General features: G+C 38.7%; 2 protein-coding genes across 2 annotated transcripts; both read left to right on the top strand.

Annotated features, from left to right (window-relative positions):
• The first annotated feature begins 1,570 nt into the window (after nucleotides 1-1,570).
• Nucleotides 1,571-2,892, top strand: LOC140822522 (BOI-related E3 ubiquitin-protein ligase 1-like). The gene is made up of 2 exons (XM_073183294.1): nucleotides 1,571-2,107; nucleotides 2,285-2,892. Exons 1-2 carry the CDS (start codon nucleotides 1,886-1,888, stop codon nucleotides 2,789-2,791), a joined length of 729 nt encoding a protein of 242 aa, XP_073039395.1. The 5' UTR covers nucleotides 1,571-1,885; the 3' UTR covers nucleotides 2,792-2,892.
• Nucleotides 2,893-7,882: 4,990 nt separating this feature from the next.
• Nucleotides 7,883-13,156, top strand: LOC140822540 (uncharacterized). The gene is made up of 7 exons (XM_073183313.1): nucleotides 7,883-8,759; nucleotides 8,805-9,044; nucleotides 9,188-9,326; nucleotides 9,419-9,914; nucleotides 10,668-10,919; nucleotides 12,730-12,874; nucleotides 13,035-13,156. Exons 1-7 carry the CDS (start codon nucleotides 7,883-7,885, stop codon nucleotides 13,154-13,156), a joined length of 2,271 nt encoding a protein of 756 aa, XP_073039414.1.
• Nucleotides 13,157-18,951: the final 5,795 nt, after the last annotated feature.

Below are 18,951 nucleotides of genomic sequence, written 5' to 3'. Positions count from 1 at the left end.
TTTAAAGCTATTTTGCATAAGAAATTATATAATATTTTCGAACATTTTAAAGTGTATGCATTTGATCTCCAAAATGTACCATAATATTCCGTTCATTGTGATCAATAAATGAATTATAATGGCTAAAAGTCTAAAACATAAAATTGGATCTCATTGGACAGCTTACATCATGGCTCCTCTAGAAAAAGAGAACTTCGCCTCTCTTTACTTAAAGAAAAAGGAGCCAAAAAAATATTTTAAGTAATATTTCAATATATTTATGTATTTTTATTTAAGTAATTAAGATCACACATATTCATTAAATTAATTTATTTTTTACTCAAAGTCAAACACAATAAATAGTATGTCGAATTACCATTTAAACCAAATAATTAATTTCATTTGAAATAATATTAAATTCCTATGTATTTAAATATTATATATATGATTTGAATGCTGGCAAATAATAATGGGAAAAGTTGACTGGATCCAATCAACCCTCCGTCATCAACAAAAGGAGCCAAAAATTTCTTTAATTGTCGTAAAATTATTAAAAAAAACGCGTCTCAAATTATTTGTAGTTACAAATAGCGATATGTCCTTTCAATTGGAATTGAATTGGTCCGAAATTGAAGGGTAATTTTATTTTTAAGTACAATATTATTTTAATTCACAATTTAATTGTTTAAATAAATCAATCAAGATCATTCCATGCATTCAAATTAAATATTTAGATAAATCACGTAATACTTGTGACATAGCTCAAGATTTAATTTGATTTTTTCTCTCGCATGGATCATGTTGGTTATCAACTTTGGAGTCGTTTAATTATATACATTTGACTCCAAAAAAGAAAAAAAAAAGATTTATATACACACACGTATATAGAAACAAAATATTTGTTAATATAATTTTTGAAATCAAATATTTGGTGGCAAGAATAAATTTGTTTTAAAACGCAAATAAAAAACTTATAATAGAAATAATGAGAAAAACAAATTCGTAAATAAGTACAAGTGTTTTTTATGTAATATATTATATAAACTAGTAATTTTGTATACGTGTTCTCTATGTTTGAAACTTTAAACCAATTAAAGTATAAAATATAATAGTATTTTGGAATACCAAAATTTGACATATATACTATGTGCATGTCTAAAGATATTATTGATACACATTTACAATTACCAAAAAAAAAAAAAAATTGTATATAATTCAGCATGTCTCACCATTTAATTTAGAGTAGATCTCTTGTGAGATGGTCTTACGAATCTTTATCTGTGAGACGGGTCGATCCTATCGATATTCACAATAAAAAGTAATATTCTTAGCATAAAAAGTAATACTTTTTCATGGATGATCCAAATAAAAGATCTGTATCGCAAATACAACTCGTGTGACCGTTTTACACAAGTTTTTATATTTGATTTATCAGTCATTTACAATTATTTTATTATAAAAATAGTTATTTGAAAATACAAACTATTTATAAAAAAAATAAAGTAAAAATGAGATTGAATAACGTGTATCCCTCCAAAATATTGACCCGATAGCTTTGCTCACAAAATCTGCATGCCATTTGCTTATCATCCCTCTTTAATGCTTCACAAGAATTGAGAGAGAGACGAGTAAGGAATACAAAATTATTACGAGTCATCGGCCTTCCTTTTTTTCTATTTCGGTTACTTTAATTCAATGAATATTATGTGAATTTATCTTTAAATATTATTATTTATTACGATAATTGTCATCTTCCATTATAAATACCCCACACAACCCCACCCCATCCTTCATCATCGGCTGTTTCCCCGAGCAAGAAAGAGTTTTATAGGCTATCGTTTCTTGTTTTGCATCGACTTGGTTCGTTTTTGGCTGGATATTTGTGGTTTGAACCCGAATAAATCCAATGGCGATTAAAGCGCAGTTGTATTCAGAAAATCTTGGATTTGCTTTGGGAGGAAGTCAGGATTTGTTCGTGGAAAATGCGTGTGGATTCGATAGCTCGTGCTTTGTTCCTCAACAGCAGCAACAATCGTTGCCATTTGGTCAGACTCAGGATTTTTCTCGGGGTTTGTTAGCACAGATTGAGAAACAGAGAATGGAAATCGATGGATTCATATGTTTGCGGGTGAGAAAATGGGAGCATGTAATTAATTATATTCTTGTGTTGTTTTCTAGAAAAAAAATCATATTTTTCACTTTTTTTTATGATTATATGTTGTTTTTCGAATCTGGGTTGCTCCAAAAACATTAAATCTGTGATGGGTTCTGATTGATTTCGATATTTTTTTCCCCTTAACAACAGAACGAGAGACTGAGAGTGGCATTGCAAGAACAGAGAAAGCGTCAAAACGCGCTGTTCTTGAAGAAATACGAATCCAGAACGCTACTTTTACTCAAACAGAGAGAAGAACAAATCTCAAAATCCCAAAACAGATCAGTCGAGCTCCAAAAGTTTTTACAGAGAATGGAGATTGAGAATCAAGCGTGGCAGAGATTAGCGAAAGAAAACGAAGCAAAGGTTGCATCACTGAACAGCACAATCCATCGGCTGAAAGAAGCTGTGAATCTATCATCCAAAGGCGCGGAGGATGCAGAATCCTGCTGCCAAATCATGGAAGAAGAAAGAAGAGAGAATCGAGACCATTTTAACTTGAAGAAGATCATTTGCAGAAGCTGTAAATACAGGAATTCGTGTGTAATTATGCTGCCCTGTAGGCATCTCTGTTCATGCAGAGATTGCGAGACTTTTCTTGATTCTTGCCCTGTTTGTGGAATGGTAAAAAAAGCTTGTATCGAGGCGCTGATTTGATATTTTTGGATCCGTCGAACATTTTCCCCATTAAAGCTACTTCTATGAAGTAGCAAAGATTTCACATATATTTTTTGCATAGATTTTGAGGATTTTAGCGATGGATTTTGAAGTTTTGAACGTGGTTGAGGATAAATTTGCTTTTTCTTTTTCTTTCCTTTTAATTCTCATTATTTTCTTTTCCTCAGCCATTCATTCATGCAATTGATACGGCTTTTATTTTATTTTTTTTTAGAAATAATGAACAAGCGCCTAAATCAAATACAGCCTAAATACATGGATGGCATCAATGTTTTAGACGAGAAATTTTTTATTTTGTGAATTTAAAAAAAAAATGATATTTTTTATGTTATGGGTTAAATTATCATCTAAAAATTTTAAAATATAAATAAATTTTAAAAAATATTTTATTAAAATATAGTAGTTGTAAACCAGACATATATTTACTAAAATAAATTCTTATTATATATTTTATTAAATATAAATGAAACTTTTTTGTAATTGTACAAGTATTTTTCTCAAAGACATCATAAAACCAAAATTAATTATTTTAAATTTCTCAATTTTCACAATATAGTTTAACATAGATAAATAACTACTTTTTATATAACTAATATAAGATCACATCACTTAACGTCGTTTAAGAATCATAATTTAAACTCATATTATTTTAATTTTTTTTTCTCTCCTAGGGTTTCCTGGTGAAGCCGATAGTGAGAGCCGCATTCCTACCCTAGTGTAGGCTTTGTTCTACCATACTGTACGTATAATTCGTTGATCTCAGTCAATTTTCAACCGGATTTCATAATGGACCCCGATGTCATTGCATGTCTTGTTAACGAACTCAAGATCTCACGTCCTCCTTCTGATGATCCACCGCTTTTGATTGAGGCGGAAACTTTATCGATCGGTGAACAACATATTGGTAATTGTTTAGTGGCCAAGGTATTCTCTTCCAAGGCGATCAATCGTGAAGCTTTCGTTGCCCAGATCCCCCGTTTATTGCAATCGAATAAACATATTGAGATCGGTGCCTTGGGAGACAACATGTTTCTTCTGGATTTCAAGTCTCTACAAGACCGAAAGCGGGCCATCTCTGGCGGGCCATGGAATATCTTTCGAAACCTTATCGTATTCAGGGAGCCGCGAGGATTACAAACCGCTAGCATGTTGTCGTTCACGGAAGTTTTGATATGGATCCAATGTTATGACCTTCCGATAGTATGCATGCACAAGGATATACTGGAAAAATTGGGCCAGCATCTCGGGCACATTGAGGAGATTGACACGAGAGATAAAGGTTTTGCCATGGGCCGCTATGCTCACTTAAAGGTACGTATTGACATCACTAAACCTCTTAAGCAACATATTCGACTTTCTATGAAAAGGGAAGATGGTGAAGTCATTATGATTTTGTCCTACGGACGGTTGCCAGACTTTTGCTATCGTTGTGGCCGTATTGGGCACACCTTTCGTGACTGTGATTTAGAGCATGTGGAGGACGACAAGTTATGTTATGGTGCTTGGCTTAAAGCGACCCCACGTGAAATGAATTCCATAAAGCCAAGGCAGACCTCCCCGATGAAGTCATCCAGAAGCTGTAGGAATTTGTCTAACACAAGCCATTCTAAATCAGAAAGAAAATGAGGCACAGAGGAGAGAAGCTGGCCGTGACGAACAATGCAGTTCCATGGGCAATGATAAGCTTTTGCTTTTGCAAGATCAGAAAAAATGGAAACGTCGTGCTAGAGAAAAGGGCTTCATATCCGGTGCACACCATAATCCAAATAATTCTACTAATGACACCGTGGTTGTTCTCAGGAGCTTGAGCAAGATTCCCGATGGGTTTTCGAAGAAGAGGGCTTATGAGGAATCCGGGAACAACAATGATAATACATCACCGGCGGCGGTTGCTAAGCAACCCCGCCGACAGTTATGAGTTGCATCGTTTGGAATGCCCGAGGGCTTGGGAACCAGCGGGCATTCCGAGAACTTAATCGACTTGTCGCTGAAAAGAACATGTCCCTCCTATTCCTTTCCGAAACAAAATTGAGGGACAATCAACGCCAATGGTGGAAGAATGTCCTTGGATTTTCTGGTATTTTTGATGTAATAGAAGTCGTAGGAAGCGAAACGATGTCGAATTATGGTTTATTGTTATATTGAAGTTGTTGGACGATGTTTGGGAATGTTTGGGGTGTTTGTACGGGTTCGAATCAATGTAATAGCATCCTAGGATGAGTCTTGAGCTGTTGGTTCATGGTCCTTAGGCTTGAGTTGGAAGATTGAATCATTAAGTTAGTGAATTTCCACGTCCAGAGGCTACACGGACCCCGTCCCGAACCTCGACACGGAGACCGTGTCCTTTTTCCTTCAAAAATACGAAATTTTCGTACCTACACGGACCCATACACAAGGTCCGTGTACCCACTCTAAAAAAAATTAAATTTTTTTTTATTTGCTTCGGGATTCTATATCATGGTTTAGTACGATGGTTTAAATTTATTTAAGTAAAAATATAGGATTTTTTTGGGGTTCTATATCATGGCTTAGTACGATTATTAAACGAGGTCAAGTCCCGAGAGATTTAGAATGTCATAAGCTATTTATTTACTTCGGTGGTGAGCACGAGTACCTACGCCTAAGCTATGAAAGATAAGTGTTTGAACTCATGTTAGTATGTTGCAGCAGCGGCCCCAAGCGAGATCCAACAAATCCCTCAACGCTAAGTAAGTATGTTCGACGTGCAAAAGAAGTATGCTAAATGTCTCGTGACCAAATTATGAATGAGTTTGAAAGTCGGTGAACGTGGCCGAGGACCTCTCCACCCCGTTAAAGCATGAACAGGTTTAGATCAGGATTGGAAAGCGTTAAAGCATGAACGAGGACCAATCCACCCGTTAAAACATGAACGGGGATCTCATGTATGTGACAGTGGACCTTCCCTGTTAGCCCAGTACTGTGGTTTAGTCTGATCAGGCGTATTTATGTATGTGTCACTTGCTTTGAAACATGCCTCTACGGAAAATGATGAAGTTTATGAATGTTCAAGTATGTACAAGTATTCAAGCATGTTTAAGAAAAGACTTATGATGATGGCACGTCTATGTTTATGTATGTATGCATAAGTTTCAAGTATATTGCGTTCATGCTTTTAAGTATTCATGTTCAAGTTTCAAGTACGTATGCTCTATTTTAAAGTTTCATGTGATTTTATTATGTATTACTCGTTACTCCCAGTTTATACATGTTGAGTCTTTAGACTCACTAGAATTGTAGTAACCCGATTCCTAATTTGAGTTAATTATCGGATTAATTATATTTTCGGTGGGATCGGAAGGACCGAACAAGTTCGGATCGTCCGATGAGTTCGGATCGTCCGATGAGTTCGGATCGTCCGAGCCAGTGTCGGACCGTCCGGGACAGGTGGCTGGACACGTGGAAGGGTTCTGGACACGTGGTAAGGTTCGGATCATCCGATTGGGGTTCGGATCGTCCGAGACAGGGGGCTGTACTCGTGGAAGTCATGCAAGGATCGGATCGTCCGATCAGAGTTCGGACCGTCCGAAGTGTGCCGGATCGGAGCTTCCGAAATGGTTCGGATCGTCCGAACATTGGCTATAAATAGAGGCGCGAGGCTTCATTTGTGACTCGCCAATTCAGAGAGTTCCATAGCATTTCAGTCGTTTCTGTGAGATTCTAGTCTTTTTCCGAGGTTCGGGCACTAGCGGGGAGCTGCTGGTCTTGTAGCGGAGCTGTGCTCTAGTTGGGAGCTAGCGGCATCAGTGGGCTAGCGACGGACGAAGGTTTGGAATTGTATCATTATTATTTCAGGATTATCTAGTTAAGTCTGGTAGATAAGTTTTAGTGATGGTTTTCACTTGATGCATAGGCTTGTTCTAGACCTGAGTAGAGGTGTTGCGTAAGGCTAGGCTTGCTGTGATAGAGGTACGAAAGTACTATCCGAGATATCCTGGTTGAGTATACATTCTTATATGTGTTGCATGATTATGTGGTGCATTGATATATGTCATATGATGCATGCTATTATGTCACGTTTATTACTGCACGTTGCATTTCATGTTGAGCCGTATCTCCTTCGAGATAGCCTTTACTGTTGAGCTGTATCTCTTTCGAGATAAGCTATATCTTGTGGGGCCGCTCAGCCCTGTCTTGTCTTGTGGACGCATGGACACCGAGAGTACACAGTGGCCGACGGGTCGGGAGGGCTTCAGTGGTCCGGTACATTTTAGGTCCACGTCTGTTCTTGCAGTGGATGCAGTGACCCAGAGGTAGGACCGCGCGGCACTATCCACTTGGCGCCTCTAGACTGAGCATTTTGAGATCTTTTGTGACTCCTGTTTCTTGACTACCCTGGTATCATATCATAGCATGTGCATTTCATATAGGTTTGTATACTCATGCTTTTGTACTGGGCGTTCTTATCGCTCACGTCCTCGGTTTTGTTTATCTTGGACACCCCATTTCCACGGGGCAGGCCTCAGGTTGGATGGCTCAGGAGGAGCAGGAGGAGGACATTGAGTAGCTGGTTGGTTTAGTTTTCAGTGTTTTCCATATGATTTGATATGATTGTAGCAGATACTTTCAGTTAGTTGAGTATTTTGGATTTCGATTGGGTTGTATAAACTATTGTTGTTAACCATATTTCTGCTGTTATCTCTGATTTTTTATTAATTAAGTTAATTGCATGCTTAGTTCTCAACTAGTAGGTGATTCTGGAACGGGTCACTACAAGAATTGATCGATGCAGGTGAGGATGCATTTGAGGAGACGAGGGGTAAGGACCAGTGAGCTGGCTTGGACTGAGCAGGAGGCTTAACCCGAGGACCGCCATATTTTTAAGAATTTATGAAAGTTTAAAATACTATGATTTTATGTTACTGTCATGATTCCTAGTCAAATGCTTTAGCAATATTTTTAATTTCGAATGTTTGGTTGCAGTTATTTTTTTTAGAACGGATTATGGATGATTGCAATTTGAAAGTTTATTTCATATTTAAGAAAAAAAATTATTTTCCACAAATTTCAAATAATTTAAAAGTACGGTACGTTACAGAAACACATTGGGCTATGGAAGATGATTGCTCGGATGTTATTACCAGGGGCTGGTGCACTTTGGATGCTTCTATGAGGCTTTCAGATCATATCTCACAATGTAAATTAGATCTCATGGCTTGGGCAGGCGACAGATTCCGTTGTCTCCCGCGACAAATCAAACAAAAAATGGACTTACTTAATAGCCTGAAAACTCATGACATGTTGCAAGTCTCTACGATTGATATTCAGTGGCTAGAGAAAGAGGTAGAGCTCCTCTCATCCAAGGAGGAAATATACTGGAAACAGCGGAGTAGAGCTAACTGGCTGGCATATGGTGACCGTAACTCGAAGTACTTCCATGCTTGTGCATCACGTCGAAGAGCTAGGAACTTGATTTCTGGCCTGGTATCCTCACATGGGGATTGGTGTACAGATAAAAGTAGCATGGCTGAGATAGTTTTGGATTACTTCTCCAACTTATTCATGTCGACAAACCCTTCGGACCAGGTCACGTCCCAAGCCATTGAACACATTGTGCCGAAGGTGAATGCAGATATGAACGCGACTTTATGTGCGCAATTCTCGGCTGAAGAGGTTAGGAAAGCTTTGTTTGACATGCACCCGAACAAAGCCCCCGGACCGGATGGTATGTCGACTTTCTTTTTCCAAAAATATTGGCATGAAATAGGCAGAGAAGTATCACTGGCCGTCTTGGAAATTCTTAATGGAGGAAGGCAGTTTGCAGACTGGAATGAGACCATAGTCACTCTCATCTCAAAAATTAAAAATCCCATGACCATGAAAGACTTCCGTCCAATTAGCTTGTGTAATGTGTGTTATAAAATTGTTGCTCGAGCCCCGAAAAATAGGCTCCGCCCTCTTATGAATAAGGTAGTCGACGAGTTCCAAAGTGCCTTTGTTCCGGAATGATTGATCACAGATAATATCATTCTAGGATTTGAGGCTCTGCATTGGATACGTAGCAGGAAGAAAGGATTTGCGGCTTTGAAACTTGACATGAGTAAGGCATATGATCGCATTGAATGGATCTTCTTGGAACAAATTATGCTAAAACTGGGCTTTGCTCAAGCATGGGTTGAAAAAATGATGTGGTGCGTCCGCTCAGTCAAATACTCTTTTGCGCTTAATGGTGAGATCATTGGCAGTTTGCATCCAAGTAGAGGGCTGCGTCAAGGTGACCCACTTTCTCCATTCCTATTTGTTCTATGTGCCCAGGGACTATCTTCGATCTTGAAGGCATGGGAATCTCAAAAATTGATAAAAAGTATTCGTATTGCTGCATCTTGCCCTCCAATCTCTCACTTATTTTTTTTGCAGATGATAGCCATGTATTCTTTAAGGCAACTATTGAGGAGTGTGATGGAATCCGTCAGTGTCTCTCGTTGTATGAAAAGGCTTCGGGCCAGCTCATTAATTTCGAGAAATCCTCATTATCTTTCAGCCTAATACAGATGAGGCATTGACACAGATGATAAAACAAAGGCTTACCATCTCTATTACTCAAGGGCATGAGATATACTTGGGCCTCCCGACTTTTTCCCTGTGCAGCAAGAAGCTACAATTTAGATACCTTATTGAGAGAGTGGTTACCAGACTGCAAGGGTGGGGTCATAAGCCTTTCTCAGCCGGAGGCAAAGAAACTTTAATCAAGTCTGTGCTCCAGTCAATTCCCACGTATGCTATGTCTTGCTTTCACTTACCTAAGGCCATCGGCGAGGCGATTGAAAGGGAATGTGCGAACCTTTGGTGGGGTATGCAGGAAGGGAAGAAGAAAATGCATTGGAAAACCTGGCAATCATTATACGTCACAAAGTGCATGGGTGGCATGGGATTTAGGCATCTGGAGTCTTTCAATAAAGCTCTACTAGCAAAACAGCTATGGAGAATAATCAGTGATCCAGAATCTCTAGTGGCGCGTGTCCTCAAGGCAAGATATTTCAAGCATCAGGACATTATGCATGCTTCCCTCAGAACCAATCCATCATATACCTGGAGATCACTTTTGTGGAGCAGGAATCTCCTGAATGAGGGGCTCCGTTGGCGGGTTAGTACTTGGAAGGAAATCTCAACATTCCAGGATCACTGGATCCCGGGAATTCAATCCCTGAGACGTCCTCCGGGCTACCAGGTGACCTTGAAACTGTCAACACTCTTATATCAAACGGCTCCTGGAATGAATCCCTATTGCATAAGGTTATACCTCCCTATAAGGTACGAGATGTCTTGGCACTCCCAATAGCACAAGGGTCGTCTAAGGACTCGAGATACTGGTTTCATGATGCAAAAAAGAAGTATTCGGTGAGAGATGTGTATAAACTTGACATTGGGTTCTATACACCTCTCAATTCACTGCTCGGTTTCCCAATCAAAAAAGTGGTAGAAATTTCTCTGGTCCATGTCGGTGCCATCCAAAGTCCGTATCTTTTGGTGGCGAGCAATCTCAAACATCATTACGACACATGCGAATTTGATGGTGCACCATGTTCCTGTCTCGGGTTCCTGTCAACTTTGCCACTACCATATGGACTCCACTTGCCATGCTCTCTTCTGGTGTCCGGTGGTTAAGAAAAGTAGGAAGGCTTCGGTGTTCATGACAACTCTGAAGCATTTTCAAAGTTTGGACCTCATTGATATTTTCTTGCGGATGAAATGTGTGCTTAATAAATCCAATCTTGAGTCCTTCGTAATGAGAACACGGGCTGTTTCGCAAGCCAGAACTCGCCTTTTACACGACAGGGGCTCTAGGACATGTCGATTGGATGTTGAATTGAGTGAATCGTTGCTTCGAGATCATCAGTCAGCTCATGAATCACTGAATTCAGGCAACAAACGAAACATGATAATTCCACTTGCAAGATGGATGAGACCGCAGCTGGATCAACAACGGTTGGAAGTGGATGCTGCAGTTAATGAGGCTACAGGTAATTACTCAATAGATGGGATAGTGCGAGACCACGCGGGACACCTGCTGATAGCCTTTGGGGGAAAAATTTCCAAGCCATTATCGGTTGTCCACGGGGAATTGGTGGCTATTCAAGAAGGATTACGGGTGATCCAAGAACGAGAATTGAATATCCACGCGAACCACATGCATTTGAGTTATTAAATTCTTTGTGCACTTTAATTAAATCTTTTAATTGCATAAATTAATTATATTGTGCATATTTACATGTTTAAAATATATTTTTCCACATGGTTACATTAAAATGTATTTTTAAAGGTCATTCAAATTGTGATCGAGGAACGGAGACCAAGGGCTGCAAAACATAAAATGTTTTTATTAAATAATTAATTTTAATTATTTAAAATATGAGTGATGCTTGTCCATATTTTTTAATATAAGGAGTTTTGAGGTGATTTTATGTGTCGTGATATAAATTTTATCGCTGTTGGTTTTAACAAAAATACAAACTTTTTGACAAACCAGCTAATAAATTCACAAACTTATTTAAACAAAACTATTTTAATATTTTATTTAAAGTCTAAAGCACTAATGGGCCTAATTACATTCTTATGGGCCTAAGCCTAATTAGTAATTGATTTAAACTATATAATAAGAAAAACCCCACCCCAAACCCTTGAATCTTTCGCGCCACTTTCACAATTCTCTCCACCTTATTCACGGCACACACTCATCACAATTTGGTAGAAAAAATTTCGAAGCTCAAAGGAAAGTTCAAGGCCAAGGTCTTGCTCCGTTCTTCGCCAATCGTCAACGAATAATTGTGCGTTTAAAACGCAAAGGCACGCCATACATTTCTTTTTTTTCTCATCAATCACATCGTACTATTGTTTTTAATTACGTTGCATGAAAACATGGTGTTCCTATTATGATTTTCTGATTTTTGCATGTACATGAGTCAAACTAATGGTTTTATGATCCAAATCATGTTCTATATGTATCAAGGGGCTGCCACGATGTTAGGATATGAACAAGAGATGTTTCTTCAGGATTTTAAGGGTCCTAAATATATAATCACTTGGGATATTGATATGATACTTTATTAATGAGCCCATCAAATGATCAGGCTCAAACCTAGACTTTGGAACCTCGGCCCATTTCTAATCAAGGTAGGTGGCCCATGGTGGACCTCATGTGTTCTATTATAAATTTCAGGTTTGAGAATATAATTCCTTTAATTTACTATATTAATTTTTAGCAGCTAAAAGTCTTTTCAAATGTTCTCTCATTTTTGTCCTCAGTACATGACTTGATCGTCGGAGGGGCTACGTTGGGACACCTATCAGCCCCTTTCTAACGGTGTTATTTGTGATTTCATGTCCATAGTAGGTCCGAGATCTGAATTCATATTAGTCTCATCTACCAGACTCGAACCCTATATTTCTAGTGAGCATCACTTGGCACCATATGTGGGAACATTTGAGCTAAGACCTAGAGATGGAACTCATAAGCTAAATCTTGAATAAGATAGTGGAGGATGGTAGGAGAAAGTACCTAGTAATCCCCCCCCCCCCCCATTGTTCGAAGCCCAGGATCAACAACAATTACAGAAAGGAGTGATTGAGTAGAGAGTAATCGAGACAAGTGGAAGGGATTGAGGGAGAGACAAAAAAGAAAGGCATGTAAGGTGATAGTGTTGGGTTCGGGCCAGGTGAGGAGTTGGGGTTCTATGTAGAATGACGAACATGTGGTGTGCAAGGATCTTGGGTGCAAGGGAGAGGACGATGCGTGGTGTAGGTGCAATCAAGAGTTATTGGTGAAACTATAGTGGAGAGTGAACGGTCTTGGTGAGACAAGAAAGGAGATGCAAGCGAGAGTATGAGTAAGGTATGTTTACTTTGCAAGGAAGGGTTGGTGAGGATGAGGATGAGGTGTGGGAGAGAGTGAGGTGGGGCAGAATCAAGAGGAAGTTGTGAGTGAGGATAACGAGCAAGGAGGAGATAGAGAAAGTCAAGTTGATGTCGATGTGAAAGTGAAGCTAAGAGAGAGCGGGAGAGGCGATGTATTTGGTGGGTGTAATGGACAATTGGAATGGGGAAAGTGTTTGTGTTTGGTGAGAGAAAGGTTCTGGACTTGGTTGGTGTGCTAGACATATAAGCTTGAGGTAGGTCGAACAATATTTTTCAATTAGTGGGTTTGTGGGCACGAAGATCATACATATAATTAGTGTGAGGTGATGGGCAGAGACCTTGATATGATTAGGTGGGCAAGTTGTGAAGATGTCAGGCGAGCATGCGAGGGCAAGGGTTTGGCGAGCAGATGTTCGAGAGAGGAAGAGTGAGGTGAATGTAGACAAAGAAAGCAGTAATGGAAAGAGAAAGTGAATTTCCTTTCTTTCTCTGTTATTATGTAAGAGGGGTTCTCGTCAAATTCTTATCAATCGAATATATAAGAATGCGATGGAAGTACAAATTTCCTTTCTTTCTCTGTGAGGGGTTCTTGTCAATTCTTATCAATCGATTATATAAGAATTCGATGGAAGTACTAATCATTAGAACATCAGGAAGGTTTTAGAATGTGTCTCGTTGCATCATTATACCGACGTGATCAAGTGCAATGTGCTCTAAAAGTGTTTTATAACATGCAGAAATTTCACTTTCATTTATATTTTATTAAATATTTAATTTATTATTTTCCTGCTAAGGCATCGCCTAACAGAGGAGTCAGAGGGTGAGGAGGTGGAAATTTTATTTTTCTATGAAGACATAGCCTAACAGAGGAGTAAATGGGTGAGGAGGTGAAACTTTTAATTTTTTGCTATGACATTGCCTAGAAGATGATTCATGGGGTGAGAATGTGGAACTTTTATTTTTTGGCCTATGCTTAGAAGAGGAATTATGTGGGAGGCAAGGTCGTAAGGGGTCTTTCATATTTCTTGCTAATGCTATGTCAAGCACATAAGTTATATGGGGAGGCAAGGTAGTAAGAATCTTTCATTTTTCCTTCTATGGCCCGGATTAGCAGACGAATTATGAGACGAGGAGGTGAGAGTTTTATTTCCTTCTAGGGCATAGCCTAGCAGAGTAGTAAAAGGGTGAGTATGTGAAAATTTCATTTTCATGATAAGATATCGCATGGTAGAGGAGTTATAAGGTGAAGATGTGAAAGTTGTATTTTTCTGCTAAGACATAGTCTATCTGATGAGTAAAGGGTTGGAGAGGCGGATATTTCATTTCCAGCTAAGTCATACCTAGCAGAGGAATAAAGAGGTGAAAAAGTGGGGATTTCATTTTTGAGCTAAGGCATAGCCTAGCAGATAAATAAAAAGGTGAAATGGATGAGATTTCATTTTCCTGCTAATACCCGACTTAGCAGAGGAGTTATGGGGTGAGGAGGTGGAAGTTATATTTTTCCTGCTAAGGACTATCTTAGCAGAGAAGTCAAGGGCACGAGGAAGGGGATGTTTTATTGTCCTTCTAGTGCATGGCCTAGCTGAGGAGTTATCGAATGAAGAGGTGGAAATTCTATTTTATTGCTAAGGCCTGACCTATCAGAGGAGTTATCGAGCGAGAAGGGGAAAATTTTATTTTCCTGGTAAGACCAAGTAGAGGAGTTTGAGGTGATGAAAGTAAAATTATATTTTTCCTACCATGAATCGCCTAGGTAGAGGAGCTTGAAGTGAGGAAGTTGAAGTATGGAGGGTGAGTGTTTATAATATTACTACTAAGACCGGAGCCAATTAGAGGAGTTTGAGGTGGTGAGGGTAATGGTTGAAGCCCAGTATGTGAGCTTGAGGTTATGAGAGTTAAGAGCTTGGAGTATGGAGGGTGAAAGTTCATAATTTTCCAACTAAGGCTCGAACCTATTAGAGGAGTTTGAGGTGGTGAAGGTGAAGGTTGGAGTCTAGTAGAGGAGCTTGAGGTAGTGATGGTGAAGGTTGGAGCCTAGCAGATGAGCTTGAGGTGGTGAGGGAAGAAGCTTGAAATATGGAGAGTGAGTTAAGTACATGTTTCTCCTACCTAAAGCCTAGTAGAGGAGCTTGAGGTGGTAAAAGTGAAGAACTTGAAGTATGGAGTGTGATGGTTTATAATTTTCCTACTAAGGCTGAAGCCTAGTAGAAGAGCTTGAGGTGGTGAGAGTTAAGGTTGGAGCCTAGTAGATGAGCATGAGGTGGTGAAAGTAAAGAGCTTGAAATATGGAGGGCTTTAGTTCATATTTTTCCTAGTAATGCTAAAGCCTAGTAGATGAGCTTAAAGTGGTGAGGATAAAGGTTGAAACCTGGTAGATGACCTTGAGGTGGTGAGAGTTGAGAACTTTAAGTATGAAGTGTGAGGGATAATTTTCCTACTAAGGTTGAAGCCTAGTAGATGAGCTTGAAGTAGTGAGAATGAAAAGCTTGAAGTATGGAGGGAGATGGTTCAAAAGGTTCATAATTTTCTTACTAAGGTTGGAGCCTAATAAAAGAGCTTGAGGTGGTGATGGTGAATATTGGAGCCAGTAGATGAGCTTGAGGTGGTAAGGGTGAAGTTTGGACCCTAGGTAGAGGAGCTTGAAGTGAGGAGGGTGATGAGCTAGAAGTATAGATGGCAAGTGAAGTACTTGTTTCTCTTACCTAAAGCCTAGTAGAAGACCTTGAAGATGAGGGTGAGGAACTTGATTTAAGGAGGGTGAAGAGTCTGAAATGTGGAGAGTGAGGTTCGCATTTTTCCTGCTATGTATAAAGCTTGGTAGAGAATCTTGAAGATAAGAGTGAGGAGCTTGAGGTTAAGAGAGAGAAGAGCTTGAAGTGTGGATAGTGTGTTGACATACTAAGGCTGGAACCTAGTAGAAGAGCTTGATGTGGTGAGGGTTAAGTTTGGACCCTAAGTAGAGGAGCTTCAAGTGAGGAGAGTAAGGAACTTGAAGTATGGATGGTGAGTTAAGTATTCGTTTCTCCTACCTAAAGACTAGTATACGACCTTAAAGATGAGGGCGAGGAACTTGATGTAAGGAGGGTGAAGAGTCTGAAGTGTGGAGAGTGAGGGTTCACAATTTTCCTAATATGGCTAAAGCTTAGTAGAGGATCTCGAAGATAAGGGTGAGGAGAGTGAAGATCTTAAGGTGTGGAGAGTGAGTTGACATACTATGGTCGAAGTCTAATAGAGGATCTTGAAAATGGGGGTGAGGATCTTGAGGTGAGGAGTCTGAAGTGTAGAGAGTGAGAGTTCGCGTTTTTTCTACTATGACTAAAGCATAGTATATGATCTTGAAGATGAGGGTGAAGAGCTTGAAGTGCGGAGAGTGATGGTTCAAATTTTTCCTATTTATGGCTAAAATCTAGAAGATGATCTTGAAGATGAAGGTGAGAAGCTTGAGGTGAGGAGAGTGGAGAGTTTGAAGTGTGGAGAGTGAGAATTCACATTTTTCCTACTATGGATAAAGCCTAATATAAGATCCTGAAGATGAGGGTGGTGAAGAACTTGAAGTGTAGAGACTGAGAGTTCGCATTTTTTTTACTATGGCTGAAGCCTAGTAGATGATCTTGAAGATGAGGATGAAGAGCTTGAAGTGAGAAGGATGAGGAGCTTGAAGTGAGGAGAGTGAATATTCATACTTTTCCTACGACAAAGGCCTTGTGAGAGAAGTTAAAAAACAAGGGTAGAGAATTAAAATTCTCACACAAAGGCTAAGCCTAGCAGAGGAATTAAAGAGGAGACAGAAAATTTATATTTTTCTACTACAGTCGGCTCTAGTAGAGGGGTAGAAATGGGAAGTTCGTATTTTTTAAATACTAATGTTTTTTCTATATTGAGTATGACTTTCCTTAATAAAAGTGATGTATTTTGAAGTGTTAAAAATGACCAAATGTGGCCATAAATTTTTAAGGAAGTGAAAGGGTGTGGATAGTGAACAAATGAAGCCAAATTGATAAAGGAAAGAAAAATACTTACTTGATGAGAGTGTCAAAAGGTATTGGAAATAATGAATCTTAAGGAACGAGTGAAGAAACTGGGCAAGTTGAAGCGAAAGCTATCCGACACGAACAAGTTGAGCTTGGAAATTCATATGAGGGCGAGGGAAGTGAGTTGGACGAGGGTGCTCATGCTAGAAGAGGACGAGGGTGTTAATGGGAGAGGAGGGCGAGTGTATAAGGTGATGGGTGATAGAGGTGAGTTGAGACCCTAATCGTTCTTCTCGAATCGCTCCAGTACGATGGAAAGGGGGGCCCACCTAGAGAAAATGCAACACGATAGAAGAGTTCGCTCCGCCGAAAAAGAGACTCGAATCTACCACGACCGCAGATGCAGGTGAGGGCGGGGAGAGCGGGCAGGGGCGAGGGCCAAACCGAGGGCAAGGGAGAGCGATTAGGGACGAGGACGAGGACGAGGACGGGGACGAGGGGAAGGTTCTGTCGGTGCTTGAAAGAATTTTGAGGCAATATGGATTAAAAGGTTATTGGAGAAAATTGGGCACAAACAACAGAATGTTCATTTGTTTTGTGACAGTCAGAGTGCCTTGCACATAGCATGAAATCCAGCCTTTCATTCTAGGAATAACACATTGGAGTTCAATTTCATTTTGTTTGGGAAGTTGAAGAAGTCAGTGTCGATATGCAGAAGATCCATACAAAAGATAACATATCGGATTTTCTGACTAAGCCAGTGAACATTGAAAAGTTTGAGTGCTGTAGATCCTCAAGTGGCCTAGCGGAAACATAAGCAATAGGTAATGGCAAGATTGAAAATATTTGTGAAGGTGTGTTTGATTCTCAATCAAATCTCAAAGTGGGATAAATATCGGAAAAAGAGTGAAAATGTATTTAATGCATTAAAGAAGATGGTTGGCTGAATTTATTGAATAAAAACATGGGTTGGCAAAGTTGAATTCAGACGACATGTTTTATACACATCTTCACACGGACAAGGGGCTCTATAAATAAATCTCCCTCCCCTCATTCTGATATGATCTCTTCTTCGAGTTTTCTCTCATCTTATAGCATTTGAGCGTTTAGTTCTATAATTTTTGTGAAGTGTTTTGTTCTCCTGTATTAAGAGAGTGTGTATTCCTTTTGGAAACACAATGAGTGGTTGTACACCGTAAAATATTATAGTGAAATTCTTTTCATCTTGCCCGTGGTTTTTAACCTAATAATTTTTAGGGGTTTTCCACGTAAATCTCGGTGTCCAGTTTATTTTTAATTTTTATATTTATTATCTCAAATTACCACACGTAAGACCAACAAATCTTTCTTCTTATTTATTTGCCACTTCAAGGCAACGAAAGCAACAAATGAAAAATGTGATATTGTTTTTGCAATAAATAGTAATTATCCATTTATGTTCTGAACTGATCAACTTTCACAACTTGTGGCTTGACTTTCTTTTAGTCTCTTGCTTTTGTATTGGAAAAGGTTAATTTTGTGGAATTTTTTTTCGGTAAGATCATGAATCATATGGGACACATTCTATATAGACTAGGTATTGGCACCTCAATATTTGAGGTGTTTACCCAGATTTGTTGTGCAGTATATGATGTTCCCTTTTTGTTGCATATTGGTTGGCATACTATAATTAAAAAGAAAATGTAGGTCGGATAAAGCATGGTAACCGAATAGGAATAAAGTTTAGATATTATAACAATATGATAATTCATACATAGACTACGAAATTTTTGTGAGTAGCACATACTTAGAAAACATAAAAAGTTCAGTTATGTTCATAGTATTACGAGCTGATTTCATTCTTGGACTCTAGCTGTTGAGTTGTACATGAGGAAAACAAACCCGATAATAAAGTAAGTTAATTTCTAGCATATTGATTGAGATCCAATTTAAAAATTTAAATAAATGCGAACGAAATTATTTAGAAATTCTAAGCATATCATGTTAAAGAACTGAGAATGAAACAATTTGGGAGAACAAACCATTTAATGTTTAAATTTCTAATATCGTCGTAAACATAAATATTTGAACGTATTCACTCCTAAACATTAATATATTTTGAAAACCTATATTATTTATTGTTTTTTTGTTGAATATATCTACAAATTAAAGATTATAAATAGTGGGCTGTGATCAAAACTGAGAACGAGCTAGATATATCAAACATTAGCTAATTGTGAATAATATTGTAAGTTATATACATCCTTAAATGGTCGACAATAGATATATCAGGGGAAAAATACAACATATCAACGACAT

This window comes from Primulina eburnea, unplaced genomic scaffold (assembly GCF_022965805.1).
Source record: "Primulina eburnea isolate SZY01 unplaced genomic scaffold, ASM2296580v1 ctg884_ERROPOS889272+, whole genome shotgun sequence".
In the NCBI taxonomy this organism is placed as follows: Eukaryota; Viridiplantae; Streptophyta; class Magnoliopsida; order Lamiales; family Gesneriaceae; genus Primulina; species Primulina eburnea.
This window is presented reverse-complemented; position numbering and strand designations above follow the sequence as displayed.

What these genes read in the sequence shown, in the direction of transcription:
- LOC140822522 (XM_073183294.1), top strand. Translation starts at nt 1,886, where the DNA reads ATGGCGATTAAAGCGCAGTTGTATTCAGAAAATCTTGGATTTGCTTTG. An exon ending in ATGGATTCATATGTTTGCGG is followed by an intron (nt 2,108 to 2,284) that starts GTGAGAAAATGG and finishes CCTTAACAACAG; the next exon opens with AACGAGAGACTGAGAGTGGC.
- LOC140822540 (XM_073183313.1), top strand. Translation starts at nt 7,883, where the DNA reads ATGGAAGATGATTGCTCGGATGTTATTACCAGGGGCTGGTGCACTTTG. An exon ending in GGTAGTCGACGAGTTCCAAA is followed by an intron (nt 8,760 to 8,804) that starts GTGCCTTTGTTC and finishes ATATCATTCTAG; the next exon opens with GATTTGAGGCTCTGCATTGG. An exon ending in AAGTAGAGGGCTGCGTCAAG is followed by an intron (nt 9,045 to 9,187) that starts GTGACCCACTTT and finishes TTTTTTTTGCAG; the next exon opens with ATGATAGCCATGTATTCTTT.